We start from the raw sequence: 17831 nt of genomic DNA, 5'->3' as shown, positions 1-17831 counted from the left end.
CTTTATTATTTTTTAATTTTTTGATGAATCCTTGACTGGAAGTTCAAATATGAGCCTCCGGTTCCAGTGCACATGTACAATGCAGCAAGCCGGCTCACGCATGCGCAGAGGCATCCTGCACTGGGCAGGCAAGTGGTAATTCTCCTCGTACCGCTGCCAGCCAGTATCCCCGGGGGAGCTGATCGTCGCTCACCTGCCTTGGCCGAAATGTAATTAATAAATAAGGTTGATGAGCAGCAATAAAAAATGAAATAAAAAAAAAAAAAAAAAAAAAGCAATGAAAAAAATATTTAATTATTATATAAGGAAGTTTGGTTGAAATTTACTTCATTTGCATATGTTGCACAATGCTGACTGCTCAGTGAAGTAAAGCTGTATTGCGGTCTTTCTTGGGGTTGGGATGGATGACTATACACGGGCCTGGATTTGCGGCCTGGTCAGAGATGGACTACGGCCCACGTTTTATTATCTTTTCCCATTATTTTTCTTACGACTGTACTTCTGTTGCTGCCAAATATCCGAATGAGGTACTGCCATTGTCAGTTTACTGCAAAAACCTATATGAAAAAATAAATCACTTCAGCCTCATGCGTAAAAATAAAAGTAAGCCCTCATTTTTCACACCTGGTGCCAGGTGTTTTCTACGGTTGTAAGGTGCTTCAAGTATGTTAGGGAAAAATAAATTTGAACTTGCTAAAGAGGATCTGTCGGTTTTTAGATGAATTGAGTTTCACATAGTGCTCTCTGCTTTATATAAGTGTAAAAAAAGTCAGTGTTTTTCTAAGCTCTGCCTTGGAAATTAAATAGAAAAATACAGTGGGCTTGATGCTAAATTGAACGATTTTGGGCATCATTTATGCTACAAAAGGCAGCCCCCGTAAAAATAGCGTATTCACGCCTATACACTGTCTGCATATCTTGAGATCCTCTTGGATTTAAATACAATCAGAACTACGCGCACCTTCCGGGCTCTTCGTTAAACCGCAAACCTGCGCGCAAGTTCCTTTCCCATTGGAATCGGGCCCTATGTTGGCAACCTGTCCCATTACCATGAACAATTTAAGGAACAGTTTGAAATAATTTGTATCAGCTGAGCAGACGGTTGAGTAATAGGAGGAATACATAGTTCTGGCTGAGGCTTCTGAAAGCAAATTCCAACATCTATAAGTATTTTCAAATAACTTTTTATTGGGTGGGGAAGGAATGCTTTTAGTTGTTGTTTGACTTTTTTTATTTCTTCTTTTCGTTTTTTTGTTTTTTTTGTAAAATTGTAGTCTTTGCACCAGTACTATTTTTTTATCAGTAATTTGCTTGTAAAATTAATACAATAATGTCCACAAGCCCCTGTTGCACGCACAAGCAGAGGTAAAATTTGCAGTGGGACAAGTGTATGAACAAAGTAGACAGAAGGCCGTACCTAGGCCTGAAGGGAGATGAGTACTCTCAGCTGGGACCCCACAGGGAGAGAGCTACAGTCTACGGTCAGCCCCCCTCTCCTATGTTAGTTTACATTTCCATCTATGGAGGGTCGGGGATAAGCACTGCGGCCAGCCACAGGAAACGGTCCCACGGTAAGCAAGAGAGGTCACTATATTTGGCCAAGGCCGTCTTTCCCATTGGGCCCAATGGGCAGGTGCCCGGGGGCCCTGCAGCCCAGGGAGCCCGTCGGTGGCAGCCCAAAAAAAAAAACCTGAAAAAAAAGAAGAAAATATTTACCTTGCGGTCAGCTGGCGATCCGGCTCCCTCCATGGTCTCCTCCTCCGTGCGGCGCTCGCAGTGCATGTCGGGCGTGACGTCATCACGCCCGCCCGACATCCATTGCGGAGCGCGACGGAGGCGGAGTCCATGGAGGGAGCCGGATCGCCAGCTGATCGCAAGGTAAATATTTTCTTCTTCTTTTTTTCAGGTTTTTTTTATTTTTGCTGCCACCGACGGGCCCCCCTGGGCTGCAGGGCCCATATATATAATCATTTTATTTTTTTGTATATATAGGGGCCCCGGTGCACTGCTGGGCCTGGGGGCCCAAGATGTTCTTAAGAGGGCCCTGTATCTGACTGTACGTTGACACAAGAGCATAGCTCCCAACATTCAGAATCCCGAAAGCGGGACAAAATAAGCCCCGCCCACCAAAACTCCACCCAATTATGGCCAAGCTCCACCCACAAATGGATAGATTTGTTTAAAACCTCACGCACTTCCACCATTCCCATTCTATAACACTGCTATGGCAGAACCATACTTCTACAAACACCAGAAACCTCAGTCACAGACTCACCAGGATTTCTGTGTTTAATACACATGGGGCTGCGTATGGTGGAAGGGACACTAAAACATGGGCATAGTTTAGTAAGTTTGTGGCACAGGCTGGTATGTGTATTGAATGAAATGCATTCCATTCATTTTTTTACTACTTCAAGTTGTACAATAATGACATAAAGGAGAAGCAAGCAGTTGAATGGCTGGCAGTAAGCCACTGGCAGATTAAGGGTATGTACACAAGGGTGAATCGCTTCCATCCACTGTGCTGTATGGCTGTACTCCATTCCTGCCATGGTAAATTAGGATGAACCTAGCCGTATTGTAGAAGTGGTCTTACCAGGGTAGTTGGCTGATGTGACATAATTCTTTCCAACATGTTTCCAGTCAGACCGGCATTACTTCAAGGGGTAGATTTATCAAACCTTCTAAAAAAGAAAAGTATATGTGTTGCCCATAGCAACCAATCAGATTCTAGCTATCATGTTCTAGACTGTACTAGAGAAATTATAGCTAGAATCTGTTTGGTTGCTATGGACAACACCTCCACTATTGTCCTATTTAGAACATTTGATCTATTTTCTGTCAATGTAGATGAGTTCCTTTGAATGCACTTATTCCGAGTACTGTAAAATTGTTTGCAATACGTTTAATTAGGTAAAATCCTGAATGAAGTAACAGAATCGTGTATCGACCCAAAAGACTGCCCTGTGTGTGTCTCTGGTAATCTCCGTATCCCACACGGAAAGAGCATTTTATTGGACCAAGACGACCCTGCACTTTGCCAACAATGGTAATGATATTATTTATTAGTTTTTTCTGTATTTGACGAAAATTTACGATTAGTATGACTTTAATGGGACAAGGTGAAAATACTACATATAGAAAAGCATATATAGGCAAGAAATAGTATAAATATGCAAGTACAATTGACTTTATAAAGCGCTGTTCTAAGTCAGTCTTGTAGCTATCAAGTATTGAAGACACATATTGGTAGTTTCTTAGTGTACAACAGTCTAAGGCAATGGTTCCCAAACTGTGTGCCTAGGCTCCCTGGGGTGGCTTGGAGATCTTACAGAGGTGCCTCAGCCAGGGCCAGTGGTAAGCAAGGCGGGGGAGTACTTGGTAATTATTTTGGCTTAGGCGCCTTGAAATTTTTTTGGAGACCCTAAGGGTGCCTTGAACTGAAAAAGTTTGGAATCCACTGGTCTAAGGGGTATATTTACTAAACTGCGGGTTTGAAAAAGTGGAGATTTTGCTATAGCAACCAATCAGATTCTTGTTATTATTTATTTAGTACATTCTACAAAATGACAGCTAGAATCTGATTGGTTGCTATAGGCAACATCTCCACTTTTTCAAACCCGCAGTTTAGTAAATACACCCCTAAGTCTATTTAATTATTACAGATGGATACTGTCTTATTTTATATTCTTTTAATATATCTAGATTGGTTTTTTCCATTCTGCGCCTGAAAAAATTCTTTGTTTAGTAAGTATTGTAAGGAAAATATTTTGAGTCACTTTTTTTTTTAGAAAGGGGGCTCTGTACATTTGTAGGTGTGGCTATGGTAATTTTGGGATGTATATTTATTTATATACATTAATGTAGTATGCAGCACTAGCATGTTCTATCTAAAAATTGCCACTTTTCAATGCCCTTTGAGTCCAGTGCCGTCACCGGTTCCTAGGACATCAATAGGCTGCCTTCTCATGAACATTGTCTTACCATGCAAATTGGCCGCCTCCACCGTGCATTTTAAATTCTACTTGTATTTTATCTATAGTTACATATTACAAAGTGATATGTTATGTGCTTTCTCTTTTCCAGCCATTGTGAAGAACAATCGCTGCAGTGTGTTCCCTGCGCCAAGCCTGTAGTAACAACAGCGCCTCCACTGGTGGAAACCACTCCTTACGAAGAGGAAGAACCAACCGTGCTCCCTGGGACATACACCTGTGAGAAAGCCATGGACCTGGCCTTCCTGGTGGACAGCACCTCAAGGCTTTCGCAAACCGAGTTTGAAACGGTGAAAGCTTTTGTCGCTAACATTATGGAAAAAATCCGCATCTCGCAAAGAAGGATCCGTGTGGCCGTGGTACAGTATCATTCTACGCGCACGCCCAAACTCTTTGGGCTTAAGGAGAGGAAAAAACTTTCTGAACTGATTGCTCAAGTCAAAGGAATGACGTCCTTTAAGGCCTCCACAGCTTCTACCTTTGAGGTGCTTAAATTCACCTCCCTTTATGTGTTCGCTGAGGCACCAAGGGACAATGCGCCTAAAATTATCGTGTTGTTGACAGCTGGCAAAAGTTCCAATAGCATAGCCGGTGCGCTGAAGTTTGTGAAGAAATATAAAATCACTGTGATTCCCGTCGGATTAGGCCCTCATGTCGACATGGGTGAAATAAATCTGATTCAGAAACAATCATCCTCCAACAAACCATTCTTGGTGCCCAATGTAGCCGAGTTACCACTCCACTTAGATGAGATCATTGATTATTTGTGTGGATTAGTACCAGTACCAACAATGGCTGCAATAAAAACGACCACTACCACGGCAGTAGGACCAAGCACGATGCCAACTGTGTCACCAAAACCCTCTATCCCGCCTAACAGGAGGGACATTGTTTTCTTGATTGAAGGTTCTAATGATGTTGGGCAAGAAAACTTTACTAAGGTCCTGGAATTCTTAGAAAAAGTGATCTGGGAAATGAATATAAGTGAAAAAACCATTCACATCACCATCCTCCAATTTTCTTTCACGGTAACGGTGGAATACACTTTTACAGGAAGGCAAAGCAAACGGGACATTATTCAGAAGATCAGAGAGATCAAATACAAGGGTGGGAATTCTACCAACACTTGGGGAGCCCTGCACTACATCAACCAGAACACGTTCACAAACAGACATCAAGTTCCGAACTTGGTGTATTTGGTACAATCCAATCCGCCAAGTGACACAATAACAACAGAAATTACTAATGACTTAAAAGTTTTTCCGATAATAGTCGGTACCCCCATAAGAGAACTTGACATCCTCAATCCACCGATAATCATTAAAAGTTATGACTGTTTCGATACTATAACAAACCAAGTACTCACAAGCTGTTGTTCTAAAAACACAACAATAATCCCAACACCTCCTACCAGTGGTAAAGGTATTGTTCTATTTTATTTATCTATAATATATAATGTAACCAAATTGACTTTAACACGACTTTGCTTCCTTTTTTTCTTTAAAAAAAAGTATTTTTTTTCAGTGTTTTGAAACAAAAATTAGTCATTTATATTTTTGTAAGGTTGGAGAGAGGTTTAAATTAGACAGAATGCATTTGGGTTTGTATTATTAACCATAATCATCATCATCATCATCATTTATTTATATTGCGCCACTGATTCCGCAGTGCTGTACAGAGAACTCATTCACATCAGTCCCTGCCCCATTGGAGCTTACAGTCTAAATTCCCTAACATACACACACACACACACACACACACACAGACTAGGTTCAATTTTTGATAGCAGCCAATTAACCTACCAGTATGTTTTTGGAGTGTGGGAGGAAACCGGAGCACGTGGAGGAAACCCACGCAAACACGGGGAGAACATACAAACGTCACACAGATAAGGCCATGGTCGGGAATTGAACTCATGACCCCAGCGCTGTGAGGCAGAAGTGCTAACCACTTAACCACCATGCTATGACAACAAAACTAATTTTGAACTTTTTTATCCGTGAGCCCAACTTTACTTATAAAGTGTCATATTTGACTTAGTTTTCTTTTAATTTTTATAATGTGCCAATTCTATTCTGTTTTGGGGGACTATTTACTAAACTGCGGGTTAAAAAAGTGGAGGTGTTGCCTATAGCAACCAATCAAATTTTAGCTTTCATTTATTTAGCACATTCTACAAAATGACAGCTAGAATCTGATTGGTTGCTATAGGCAACATCTCCACAGTTTAATAAATATACCCATTGGTGTTACTTAAATTTGACCACATTACTTCAATTTGACCATATTATCATACATTTAAACTTAAAGGGGCGTATTCAATTGTTGCTCCGGCCGCCGGGAAAACGAGCGTGTTAAAACTAATACCATTTATACGTTAATATTGCGCGTAAAAACCGTTAACACGGTAGTTTACTCGCTGAATGAGCTGCGGGATGAAATTCAGCGAGTAATTACCGTATAAACGGTAATAGTTTTAACGCGCTCGTTTTCTGGCGGCCGGAGCAACAATTGAATACGCCCCAAAGGTTGTTAAAATGATTTTAAAATGGTGTTTATTATGATAGCATATGACTTTCTAGTAATGTATTTTTTTTAACTATTATTATTCCAATTTTTCTCTGTGTGTCCTTGCCAATTCTATACAATTTACTTATTTTTGGCATTGTTATTTAAAACTACTCCCATTTTACCTCGTTAGCATACATCCCAGCTTTCATGTTGTTAAAATAACATCAAAATAGTATTTATTTTTATTTATAGAAAATGACTTTCAAGTACCCATTGGAAGACAAATTTACTCCATTTTTTTTCCATTTTTTTTTAAAATAATCCACTTTGTATTGCTTTTCAATATGTGATCAAGCCTGCTCATCTTGTTCCTATTTAAGTCATAGGTGTGATAGCACCATTGCCTTGCCTTCCTTTGAAGGTCTGTATCACTCAATTAATAAATAATAAGCAAATAATAATTAAGTGGTTGATCACTGCATGAGGCCATATTTCTGTGAAGGTCTGTCCCACATCCTAAGTTGACATTTCACACTAATTTATCTTTTGCAGTTTTTGCTCTTGGATGCAGTTATATATAAGTGTTTTAAGCTTTTGGCATTAGGTTTGCACCAACACCTATGTTACTGTCCAACTTGAAAACAGATGTAGGTGTAGAGTCTTGGCAGTTCGCTTGTGGCGTCACAAGAGTGTGGTAGTGTGGTCTGGAGATGGCCACACACACAGGTCAAAATTGTCTTCATCTTCCAACATTCCTGGTGGTGATCCTATCGCTTTTGGTCAGAGACATTGCTGTAAATTTGTAGCCATATCTAGCCAGCAGTCCAATGCCAACATTCTCTAACCTCACCAGGGGCAAACGCAGGATTTGTAGAGGGGGGTTTCCACACCATGCCACCAGTGGGCGTGACCAGCATGTTTGGGGGAGTGGCCATAATATTAGAAAGTGCTTGGCTTCTCTCCAACTCTTCCAATCCCTATAATATACATGGGCAATGCTGCATGCACTACTGTTAGGTGCACACAGCTCTCCCTTTTCAAGCAGAGTCGTGAGAATTGAGGGCAGGGTCCAGGCACCTCAATTATACAGTGGCCCAGGCTTGGAGGGGGGTTTCCAGGCACTAGTTAACCCCCCTCTCTGTTTCCTATGCTCACCCATAGATAAGGTTAGAGACTGATTTTCAGAACTAGCTCTCTGGCATAACGCAATCAATGCATTTTAGATACTTCTGAGATACCTCTATACGTTTCTCTTCCTGTATGAATAATGACCTTGCCATACTGTTGATTTTATTCCGCAGTGCCGTGTACAAAACCAATGGATGTGATAATCATGCTGGCCGGCGGTTCAAACGTCGCCCCATCAGAGTTTGAACATATGAAAACTTTTGTAAAGAATTTTATTAAAAAAGTGCATATCGGTAAGACCTTATCTGTGCGTGCACTCACTTATTAAATGTTTTCTATAGCTCCTCCTACCCAGGGGTCACAGGACGCAGCTGTAAAGAGAAAATAAGGGGCTCTCCGGATTAATATTGTATATTGTTGCAATATTAAAGCTTAATTTGAAAACGTGGCCTATAGGTCTCCCCAGTTAGTAAGCCTATTTCCAGCTAACTTTTTTTTATATATTGACTTCTAGAACTTACCAAACACCATTATTTGGAATTAAGTTCTTTAGTACTGAGGGGTAAACACTCACGCTCATGGACGCTGCTCATGTACTTTATGGTGGAGCAGAAAGTGCTTGAAGAAATAGTATTAAGGCCCGTTGTTGCCCACAGTCACTTTTTGGCGCTAAAACAATTTCCATGAAAATGCATCCTATCAATTTATATGTATCAGTGACAATACTGAAGTACAGAGTCCCCGAATATATTATTTTAGCTACAAAATAGGTGAGACACAAAGCAAAGTGCCTCAGAGATGTCACCCACGGTGGAGGCAGCCATTTTTGAGGTGATTCATATTCCTTAGACTGTAGCCTGTTAATTCACTAGGGAACAGCGACATTAGTGAGGCACTTTGTATTCGTTTTAGTAATGTTAACAGGACATGCTCACAGTTGTGTGTTTTGTTTATTACAAGGCTCCGACCTGACACAAGTGGCGGTCCTTCAATACGGTTGGGAACCTAATATGGAAATTGCATGGTCAGACCCCCAGGACGAGATAAGCCTTATAAAAGCAGTAGACGTTATACAGAAAATGGGAGACGGTCCAGGGAAAATTGGTAAGTAATGTATCACAGTCTGCTTATTTAATCTTCAGTTCAATGAATTTACAAATGTAAAATGTTTCCTGTACGTTGTAAACTCTTATGAGCAGGGCCTGCTTTACTCATGTTTTCCTCTCTTCACTTTCTTATACACTGGTACATCTATATCTAGCACCATCTACCTGGTCTCCTAGTCAGTTCCATCATCATCTCTGGCCTTGTTTGTTGTGCCCATGGTCCTGAGCACTGGCGTCCTTCCCGCTGGTATGGTCCCTGCTAGCCCCTTCCCTTCTCAGTGCTCCCACTTCCTGCACTGTGCAACTATTTTCTCTCTTGTTCCTGGTGTTGCTGACAATTGCTCTGCTGTACTGTATAACTATCATATGATTTGTACTATGTATGTACTATGGATGCTGTTTCTTCATTGTGTTACTTTGCGTTGCTTTTTCTCCCTTTTTGTATGTCATTGTGGGGCCTCTGTGGTACCTGATAAATAACCTATGATAATAATAATATAAAATAAACGGGCGTATATACCAAAACACACATTCTTGACTAGACCATTAGTCTCAGTACCCATGGCGGTACCTACGACATTAGTGTCTGAGTTATTGACACCTCCTTGAGTGAAGGGTCGTCGGTGATTGTCAGTGTTCATGATATAAATAATATAATGAAGGGGGTGCCGAGTGCACCCAAGAGTTCATTGTCCGTGTGTTTGAAAGGGAAAGGGTGCAAGGGTGGCCTAGCATTCTCTAAAGCTATAGCAATGCCCGTTACATGCTGGCCATGCCCACGCTGCCTGAACAACAGTGAATGACCCCCAGTGTATGGTATATGACAGGTATATGACCTCGCCCACCAATAACGTGGCACCTTCAATATGAGTCCTTTCAGTATATTTTCCAGGACTACTTTAAGTTTCCAATTAACAGTTTTCCAAGAAGGACTATAACTATAATCCCATCAGTATAAAGGGGACCATAGACTAATTTTTACCTACTATTCTCCACACTTTATAAATTGGGCATTGTCATATCTAATAGCACAAATGTAAGCTCTTTACAACCCTGGCAATCCTATTGCAGTACACGTTATATAGTATTTATTTATTATATCCTGCTGGGAGCCGAGAGGCAGTGTTGTGTACCGTGAAGGGGCTGGGAGAAGTAAATAAGTTTTAGAGGTCAAGCACGTGATGTCACCCCCGCAGAGGAGGGGTGAGCAGGGCTGAGAGAGCACCACAGGGGGCTCCAGAGCTGAGTGATTGAAACCCCCACAGAGGGGACTGGATGTGCACTGAGACACCACTTTAAATGTGACTGTCCTATTATCATAACCATGTCACCCTTTAAGTACTGTGCAGAAGGAGTAAGGAGATGTATATGCCTAATTTATTATCTGCAACCCACGTATGGGGCTGGAGGAGTGTAAAGGAAGAGTTTATATTTTGTAATATATAGATGTTCTGAAGCCAGGGGCAGGCTGGGCTGGGGGGCAGGGGGGTGGGGTTCTGACCGCCGGGCAGGGTCCCTGGGCCACTTGCATTTTTTCCCCCGGGCTAGAATTTACCAGCCCTCCCCAGTCTGAAGTCCAACTGCAACAACTGATATTGCCGTAAAACCCGCATGTGCGGGAAACCTCTGGTCATTTACGTGCACATCCAAGAACTTGGAAATGAGGGTAGTGTAAGGAAGGAGAGGCATCACCCATCTATGTACCCTAGGCCAACACATAGTGACAGGGGGTTACCTTTCCTTGACACTTTGTTATTATTATTATTATATTTTGTACAAATAGGTTAATGCGACTTTTACGATTAAGCCACGTATCTACGCTATCTCCAGACTATATACTGTTTTTGAGCTGGACAATTCTTGACATGAACTTAGTACGTTTTATATCTGTTTCTTTTCCTTATGTACATTTATGTCCCCCTCCAACTAAGCCCATTTGTGCCCAAATTTAAACAATAGTTTTAAAGGAGGACATTTAAAAGCGTCTCAGTAAGTATGTAGATGACAAGTTGATAATGTCGACTTAAAACCTGATAAGCTTCTCAAACGGTTTTAATTTTTATACCTCCTTAGTAGTGGTTGAGACAGGACATCAGCCATGACTTTCAGTGTATTATATACAAAGGTGACCCAAGAAATCAAACTATCGCACAAAACAGTTGCATGGGAGAGCAGGCGATATGTGTGCATGACGGAAGAACAGGCGATATGTGTGCATGATGGAAGAACAGGCGATATGTGTGCATGATGGAAGAACAGGCGATATGTGTGCATGATGGAAGAACAGACGATATGTGTGCATGAAGGAAGAACAGGCGATATGTGTGCATGATGGAAGAACAGGTGATATGTGTGCATGATGGAAGAACAGGCGATATGTGTGCATGATGGAAGAACAGGCGATATGTGTGCATGATGGAAGAACAGGCGATATGTGTGCATGATGGAAGAACAGGCGATATGTGTGCATGATGGAAGAACAGGTGATATGTGTGCATGATGGAAGAACAGGCGATATGTGTGCATGATGGAAGAACAGGCGATATGTGTGCATGATGGAAGAACAGGCGATATGTGTGCATGATGGAAGAACAAGCAATATGTGTGCATGACGGAAGAACAGGCGATATGTGTGCATGAGGGAAGAACAGGCGATATGTGTGCATGATGGAAGAACAGGCGATATGTGTACATGATGGAAGAACAGGCGATATGTGTGCATGATGGAAGAACAGGCGATATGTGTGCATGATGGAAGAACAAGCAATATGTGTGCATGACGGAAGAACAGGCGATATGTGTGCATGATGGAAGAACAGGCGATATGTGTGCATGATGGAAGAACAGGTGATATGTGTGCATGATGGAAGAACAGGCGATATGTGTGCATGATGGAAGAACAGGCGATATGTGTGCATGATGGAAGAACAGGCGATATGTGTGCATGATGGAAGAACAAGCAATATGTGTGCATGACGGAAGAACAGGCGATATGTGTGCATGAGGGAAGAACAGGCGATATGTGTGCATGATGGAAGAACAGGCGATATGTGTACATGATGGAAGAACAGGCGATATGTGTGCATGATGGAAGAACAGGCGATATGTGTGCATGATGGAAGAACAAGCAATATGTGTGCATGACGGAAGAACAGGCGATATGTGTGCATGAGGGAAGAACAGGCGATATGTGTGCATGATGGAAGAACAGGCGATATGTGTACATGATGGAAGAACAGGCGATATGTGTGCATGATGGACATAGAGCTGTATTATCATAATGAGTGGGGGGTACAATTCATAGTGCATCAAGCCCAACAGAATTCAAACCGCACAAAAAGCAGAAGCCTCATATAGGTGAAAAGTGAAAATATTCCACTGTGCAATTAGCACAAATGGTTGGTCCTAACACTCACTAAGAGTTATTTAACTAAAAACAAGATTTTATTTTGTGTTTTAAACATATTTAAATAACATTTAAGGGGTGATTAGGGGACATTACAAGCGGCCACAAAGCATTTTCCCACTCTGGAATAGGATTTGTGTTTTGCACATCCTCGGAGACGATTGAAAGCAGGTTAGAGTCATACATCAAAGGGACATAATATTCCTTCAACTAAAAAGCATATATTTTGTTTCTTTTTAGGAGATGCCTTGTATTTTGCTGTCCAGAGTGCCATGTCGCAAATACACGGAGCAAGACCCTTTTCCTCGAAGGTTGTAGTCATTATTGCTGCAGACAAGTCTTCAGATCAAGTGGATTTTGCAGCCAGTTTCGCTACCACAAACAGTAACTATAGAACATTTATTTTTTTAAACATCATTCATACCATCCAGCTTTTAGTTGTCCCTAATCAGGACAGCGTGTGTGCATGAGAAGGGGATGTGATCACGCTATGTTGCGCTTCCGAAGCCCTGGGTCGCCTCAAACCCCTTCTCTTCCTCCAAATACACCCCTGAAATGCCAAAATCCTTAAATGTGGGTGATCCTAAATCGGGATGTATGCTCAAATGTGTACTTGGTAGGACTTCTTCTTGCAAATAAAAAAAACACCTTTAGTGCTACTTCTAAGGGGAGAATTAAATTTAGTGCAAATTGAGGTGCTGGCAAAAATGACCGTAGTTGGGCTCTATTTCTAGGTGAAATGAGCATCGTGGGTCCTGCAATTGAATTATACTCCCCCCCCCCCCCCCGGCATTTGACATGTATAAAAGAAGCGCATGGCAGCTCATGCAGAATTGAACCCCCCTCAATGTTTTGTTGTAAGCACTAGTGTATGTTATTTAGCACCACCCCCCTCAGACTAACTTCCTACAACCCCCGACCACCCCCCTCCCCCCGAAAAAAAAATCACTTCTTGCTTTGAGTGGGGTTCAGGGGTAACAGGCAGATGGTACATGTTGCAGTTTGTAAAATGGAGCTTTGCATCATAAGGCAGAGCAAGAATTTTTATTTGGGATTACTCCTAACTGGAGCAGACAATGGTTCCCATGGCAACACCACCCAGGCTGAATCTACGTAATTGGTTGGTGCAAAAATAATACAGGCATAATCATACAATAAATATAATAAAAACAGCTAATACTAGTAATCCACTATAAAAATTTCGGAATATGCAATTAATCAATCTTGAAATTGCCTTGTACATAGCTTAACTGCATCCCCCCATAGCCTTTACCTAGCACGCACCCTCAGCCTCTATGATAACAGTACACGCATTTGCCATTATATCAACTTTCCTATTTGTTTATAAAGGAGTATCCGTATTTCCGATCGGAGTTGGATCCAGATACGAGGAAGAAGAATTATTGATTCTCGCTGGGCCATCTGATCACCATAAGATCACTAAACTACAACTTTTTGAGGATCTGCCCACGATGGTTCTTCTCCGGGACGATTATATCAACAAGCTTTGCGCTGGTAACTCACATTGCTATTTATAATATACACAGTCCTATTCAGTGGTAAATGATTGGGACGGCAGACTAGCCGGGGGCTAAGAGCAGTAAGGGGGACGACAGAGCTTCAACATTTCAAGTGAGCTTCCTGCGAGGAACTTGCTCTATAGATCGCCAAAAAATTTGGTTATTGATGTTTATGTAATATATGTATTTGATTATTTCATTAATGTATTGTTTATTGGTGTATGAGGTTTACGGCTTATAGTAAAGCACTAGAGGTGAAAGAATTTCTCTGTCTCCTAAATAATTAATTCAAAATTGCTCTTTTACACACATGGGGCCTGAGTCATTAAGAAGAGCGAAGCATAAAAAAAGGAGTAACTTTGCACCTGGGCAAAACCATGTTGCACTGGAGGGGGAGGTAAATTTAAAATGTGGGGACGGATTTATAGTTGGGGTAGGGCATGTCCTAGATCAGCTTTACATTTCAGTGTAAAAATAAAGCTATCAAGTATTTGCGTCCTACGTGAAAAACAGTCAGTATCTAACTTATGTACAAAATCATAAACTAATTTGCACCCCTCGCATTGAGACATGGTTTGTTCCGGAGAACATTTACTCCTTTTTTTTTGCCCTACTTTCCTTAATGACTCAGGCCCATCGCATTTAGCCAATTTTGCACTGAAGCATAAGAACCAATCAGTAAATAAAGTACCCTCTTCCTAAACTTTACTTGCTGTCTGTAGACAGATAGAACAGGACGCAGGATAAGCACAAGTGTATGTTCACTAAAAGGTCACATTAGAACACATAAATATACATTTTAATTATAACATAAATGAACATCTCTTCACAGTATAATAGTTAATAAAAATATGGATTTAAATTTCTTTTTCTTTTAATTAAACAGATAAATCAAGATGCGTTTAATGCGTACTGTACATACTATGCATTTATATAGTTAGTATTCCCTGCATAAACATTTTCTTAGCTAGTGGCACACAGACGTGTAGTTCTTAATCATACTCGCCAACTCTCCCGGAATGTCCGGGAGACTCTCGAAATCCGGGTCGGTCTCCCGGACTCCCGGGAGAGCAGACAAGTCTCCCGCATCCAGCAAATACCTGGCCAAAATAATGCGACTTGCGTTGAATCGCAACTTTTGGCCCCGCCCCCGCATCAAAACATCATTTCCGACACGGGGGCGGGGCCAAAATGATGCGATTGACTGCGCCCCACCCCCTCCCGCCCTCTAGTCACACCCCCTGTCCTGGACTTCAGTGCCTAAAAGTAGGCAAGTATGTTCTTAATACAAAGTCTATGCTGTGTTAGTCATCGGTATCAGTCGTCAGTATTGCATTTCATTGACGTGAGGTCTGTTTGTGGGCGTGCGCAGAGCTACAATGCAAAAATACAAAAAGACTTGCGTCCGAACATGAGTCATGCCCAAAGTGTTGAGTTATATGAATTCATGAATTTGGGCCATTGTATGGCAAGTGCAATTCATAATATTTTACACAATTATTGTAGTGAATAAGTTCATTAAACAAGTCAAGCAATATAAGTACTTATACATTTTTGATATATCAGACCTCCTTTCCTGTTTATGCATTACTTACCATATTGTTTTAATGAGGTTTGTTTTTTTCCAGATACTGTCAAAGTTTGCATTGACGACACTGGGAATCAGAGACAGGTATAGGCTTTATTTTCAGTGTTATATATTTAATAATAACTGTGGTACATATATATGTTGTCATATATGTACAGTGGTTGAAGTGGAAGTTTAGAAGTGTCAGTATGAAACATGTAATAGGTATGTAAGTGAATGGAATTGAATAGATTAACAATGAAGGCAGTAGGAGAAGAGATGGTATGGCATACCACCGTATACACCGAACCTCCACCACTCTAAGTGTACAGTGTATATATATATATATATATATATATATATACATCACCGAACCTCCACCACTCTAAGTGTACAGTATATATATATATATACATCACCGAACATCACCGAACCTCCACCACTCTAAGTGTACAGTATATATATATATATATATATATATATATATACATCACCGAACATCACCGAACCTCCACCACTCTAAGTGTACAGTATATATATATATATATATAAATATATACATCACCGAACATCACCGAACCTCCGCCACTCTAAGTGTACAGTATATATATATATATATATATATATATATATATACACATCACCGAACATCACCGAACCTCCACCACTCTAAGTGTACAGTATATATATATATATATATATATATATATAAATATATACATCACCGAACATCACCGAACCTCCACCACTCTAAGTGTATATATATATATATATATATATATATATATATATATATACATCACCGAACCTCCACCACTCTAAGTGTACAGTATATATATATATATATATATATATATATATATACATCACCGAACATCACCGAACCTCCACCACTCTAAGTGTACAGTATATATATATATATATATATATATATATATATACATCACTGAACATCACCGAACCTCCACCACTCTAAGTGTACAGTATATATATATATATATATATAAATATATACATCACCGAACATCACCGAACCTCCACCTCTCTAAGTGTACAGTATATATATATATATATATATATATATATATATATATATACACATCACCGAACATCACCGAACCTCCACCACTCTAAGTGTACAGTATATATATATATATATATATATATATATATATATACATCACCGAACCTCCACCACTCTAAGTGTACAGTATATATATATATATATATGTAGGGTAGCTGGCAGACCATAAGAAAGTCGTAGTGATTTTATTATTTAAATTACTGCAATTCAGCTCTTAGACCACTGCTGGTTGATAGTAATTTCAACACTGTATAATTTATTAGATTGTGAATTTGTTTTTTGCTTTTGCACTTTTCATTATTTCTTATGATTTCCATTTTAGACAGGAGATAAGTGGACGATTATAGACCAGTGCCACACTGTAACATGTTTGCAAGATGGGTCAACCAGGCTGGACAGTAGCTACATGAACTGTACGAGAATTCCAAAACCCATATGTAACAGCAACCTGCCTCCCACTAGGATCGATGAGAAGTGCGGCTGCCGATATGTGTGCCCATGTAAGTCTCATCTTATATAATAGTCAGATATTATTTACGGTGATGAGTGACGCCAATCGCTGCACCATCCGTGCAAGTATTGTGAGGTATGACGCCTGCTGGCACTGTGATCGTTCTTCAGTGAGGGAGGCATCCAGGTCACATGTACAAAGCGTTTGTTCACTTCAGTACCAGTGTAGCCTGGAGATGTTGCTGCTGGTAATGTCTATCTATTCGATACAAAGAATAATTTTAATTTAGTGGGAAGAAAGTTCAACTGGAACATTGTTCAACATACGATAGACAGAGGTCAAAAGATAAGATGTAAAACAAAATAAACATGATTGAAATACAATAATTACAAATAACCTAGTGCTAGATCCATAGTAGAATTCTCATGGTTTGAACTAATGTCGGTTTCTAAAATGCCATAGATTTTTACTTTATGAATGACACCAGCGAGCATAAAACTGTAAAATGTCCCAAGTGCTATTTAGACAATGAGTTATACAAAATTATTGGCATCATTTACAATTACTGTACAGTACTGTGCTTGGTGATCGCTTGTGTTCTTTCCATCAATGATGTCAATGAATTAGCCCATTCTAAAATGCCTTCTATGGACGCTGCTCTGTAATCCTAACACACACTTATATCAGCATGGCTGCAGAATTCTAGTTAAATTGCCTCTTCATTAAGTGGGGTTTGCCTATATATTTGTTATGGATTGCAGAAGGCATTAGAAAAAGACAATGGATGCCATTTATTAGTTGCTAAAAGGAAGTAATACCCTAATGCAAGTTATAAAATATACAATAAAAAAAATTATGCTCTCTAGACTAACTGCATTGTTGCCAAATGTCCTGGCTTTTAAAAATGTGGCCCTGGAAATATGGATTCCTGCAAACATACCTGTTTTCTAATATAAATTGTTCTCCCCGTGTTTGCGTGGGTTTCCTCCGGGTGCTCCGGTTTCCTCCCACATTCCAAAAACATACTAGTAGGTTAATTGACTGCTATCAAAATTGACCCTAG

The 17831-nt window shown here is 40.3% G+C and overlaps 1 protein-coding gene across 1 annotated transcript in view; it reads left to right on the top strand.

Annotated features, from left to right (window-relative positions):
* VWF (von Willebrand factor) overlaps positions 1 to 17831 on the top strand; it is a 154245-nt gene that overhangs the window by 73494 nt on the left and 62920 nt on the right. Inside the window, exons 27-34 of the mRNA XM_075210225.1 lie at positions 2914 to 3049; positions 4087 to 5417; positions 7808 to 7927; positions 8595 to 8738; positions 12387 to 12530; positions 13497 to 13661; positions 15295 to 15338; positions 16640 to 16817. Of these exons, the coding sequence (XP_075066326.1) occupies positions 2914 to 3049; positions 4087 to 5417; positions 7808 to 7927; positions 8595 to 8738; positions 12387 to 12530; positions 13497 to 13661; positions 15295 to 15338; positions 16640 to 16817 (2262 nt within the window). The remainder of the gene's footprint in view (positions 1 to 2913; positions 3050 to 4086; positions 5418 to 7807; positions 7928 to 8594; positions 8739 to 12386; positions 12531 to 13496; positions 13662 to 15294; positions 15339 to 16639; positions 16818 to 17831) is intronic.

The sequence above is a fragment of the Mixophyes fleayi genome, chromosome 4 (assembly GCF_038048845.1).
Source record: "Mixophyes fleayi isolate aMixFle1 chromosome 4, aMixFle1.hap1, whole genome shotgun sequence".
Classification (NCBI taxonomy): Eukaryota; Metazoa; Chordata; class Amphibia; order Anura; family Limnodynastidae; genus Mixophyes; species Mixophyes fleayi.
Note: the sequence above shows the minus strand (reverse complement) of the source record. Positions and strands in the feature narration are given on the sequence as shown.